The sequence below is a fragment of the Gekko japonicus genome, unplaced genomic scaffold (assembly GCF_001447785.1).
Source record: "Gekko japonicus isolate JY-2015 unplaced genomic scaffold, Gekko_japonicus_V1.1 scaffold1869, whole genome shotgun sequence".
Classification (NCBI taxonomy): domain Eukaryota; kingdom Metazoa; phylum Chordata; class Lepidosauria; order Squamata; family Gekkonidae; genus Gekko; species Gekko japonicus.
The window spans coordinates 127,280-129,065 of record NW_015161459.1 but is presented as its reverse complement, the minus strand read 5'-3'; the positions used below and the strand labels follow the sequence as shown (position 1 = coordinate 129,065).

Here is a 1,786-nt window from a genome sequence, read left to right as displayed (position 1 = left end):
GAAGTTCACTGCCAAGTAGCCCCACATTAAAGGAATTCAAAAAAAAAAGAGCAGCAAAAAATATGGCATGGGAAATTTTATCAATAACTGATGCAAAGCATATTAAACAGTGCTGTATATTCAAATTTAAATAAAATAGTTTTTCCCCCCCTCTAAAGTGTGTTTGCTTTCCCCTGCAGGTATCTTCACTAGGTAAAGATCACCTTGAAGGAAAGCATGGATTTCCTAAATGTTACTGAACAGAATTATACTTTGAAACAAAATGATACATCAGAAGAACTTCCCACGTCCAAGGTTCTGATTTCTCTTACACTTTCTGTGCTGGCTGTAATGACAACTGTCATCAACTCTCTGGTGATGACTGCAATCATTGTGACACGGAAGCTTCATCACCCTGCCAACTATTTAATCTGCTCCCTGGCCGTCACTGATTTCCTGGTTGCCATCCTGGTGATGCCCTTCAGCATTGTCTACATTGTGAAGGAGACCTGGATCATGGGTCAGGTGATGTGCGACATTTGGCTCAGTGTTGACATCACCTGCTGTACCTGTTCCATCTTACATCTGTCGGCGATTGCTTTGGATCGCTACCGAGCAATCACAGATGCTGTGGAATATGCCAGGAAGAGGACACCTAAGCATGCTGGCATCATGATTGCAATTGTGTGGATCATTTCCATCTTTATCTCAATGCCACCACTCTTTTGGCGGCACCAGGCAGCCAGCAGGGATGATGAATGCATCATTAAGCACGATCACATTGCTTTCACTATTTATTCCACATTTGGAGCCTTTTACATCCCACTGGCATTGATTCTGATCCTTTACTACAAAATATACAAGGCAGCCAAGACTTTCCATAGAAGAAGCGTCAGCCGGGTTCTCAAAGAGGAAGTCAACGGACAGGGTCTCTTGGAAGCAGGTGAAAAAAGCTGTAGGCTAACTTCATCTGCATCATGCACAAAAGATGGTACAACCAACCCTTCAGCAGATTCTGATAGAATCCACATCTCACTCCGAAGCCCCACCTCTGAGTCCAAGAATGAGAAAGGCTGGAGGAGGCAACGGATTTCTACCACAAGAGAGCGAAAGGCAGCAACTACCCTTGGCTTAATTTTAGGTGCCTTTGTCATCTGCTGGCTGCCCTTCTTTGTAAAGGAAGTGGTTGTTAATACCTGTGAAAGTTGTCAAATTTCACCAGAAATGTCTAATTTTCTGGCATGGTTGGGATATATCAACTCTCTTGTTAACCCATTGATTTATACAATCTTCAATGAAGACTTCAAGAAAGCTTTCCAGAAACTTATCCGATGCAGGAGCTATCTCTGAAACAAGTGTATTCCTTGGACAACTTAAAAACTGGTGTTTGAAAAAAAAAGTTCTGTGATAGATTAATAGTTTTGCTAATGGCGGAATATTATCCAACTGTAGTGCAGAATTTGCCAGAATCCATAGACATCCAGGACAACCCAGAAGGTTTCAGGGACATTGTATGCTGTACACACATACCCAGCACTGATACAATATGGTGAGCTAACACCACAGCAGTGTTGGGGACTCAAGTTCTGCATTGCCTATAATATTCCTGAAACCTTTATTTTATTTTAAAGGCATGTTAACCATCTTTTGTTTCAAATGGAACCTAAAGCAGCTTTTTAGAAGACTTTTCAGAAAAAACTAGAACATGTTGGATGTAATAAATTCTAATGGGAGAATCTAGTCTTTAGAATTTCAGATTCTGTAGTGTAAGGCAGATGTTCAAAGGAAATCTGGGCAAAGAAAAATT

General features: G+C 41.1%; 1 protein-coding gene across 1 annotated transcript; it reads left to right on the top strand.

Moving 5' to 3' along the window:
• Positions 1-216: 216 nt before the first annotated feature.
• On the top strand, positions 217-1,329 carry HTR1F (5-hydroxytryptamine (serotonin) receptor 1F, G protein-coupled). Its single transcript, XM_015429097.1, has one exon. It carries the CDS (start codon positions 217-219, stop codon positions 1,327-1,329), a length of 1,113 nt encoding a protein of 370 aa, XP_015284583.1.
• Positions 1,330-1,786: the final 457 nt, after the last annotated feature.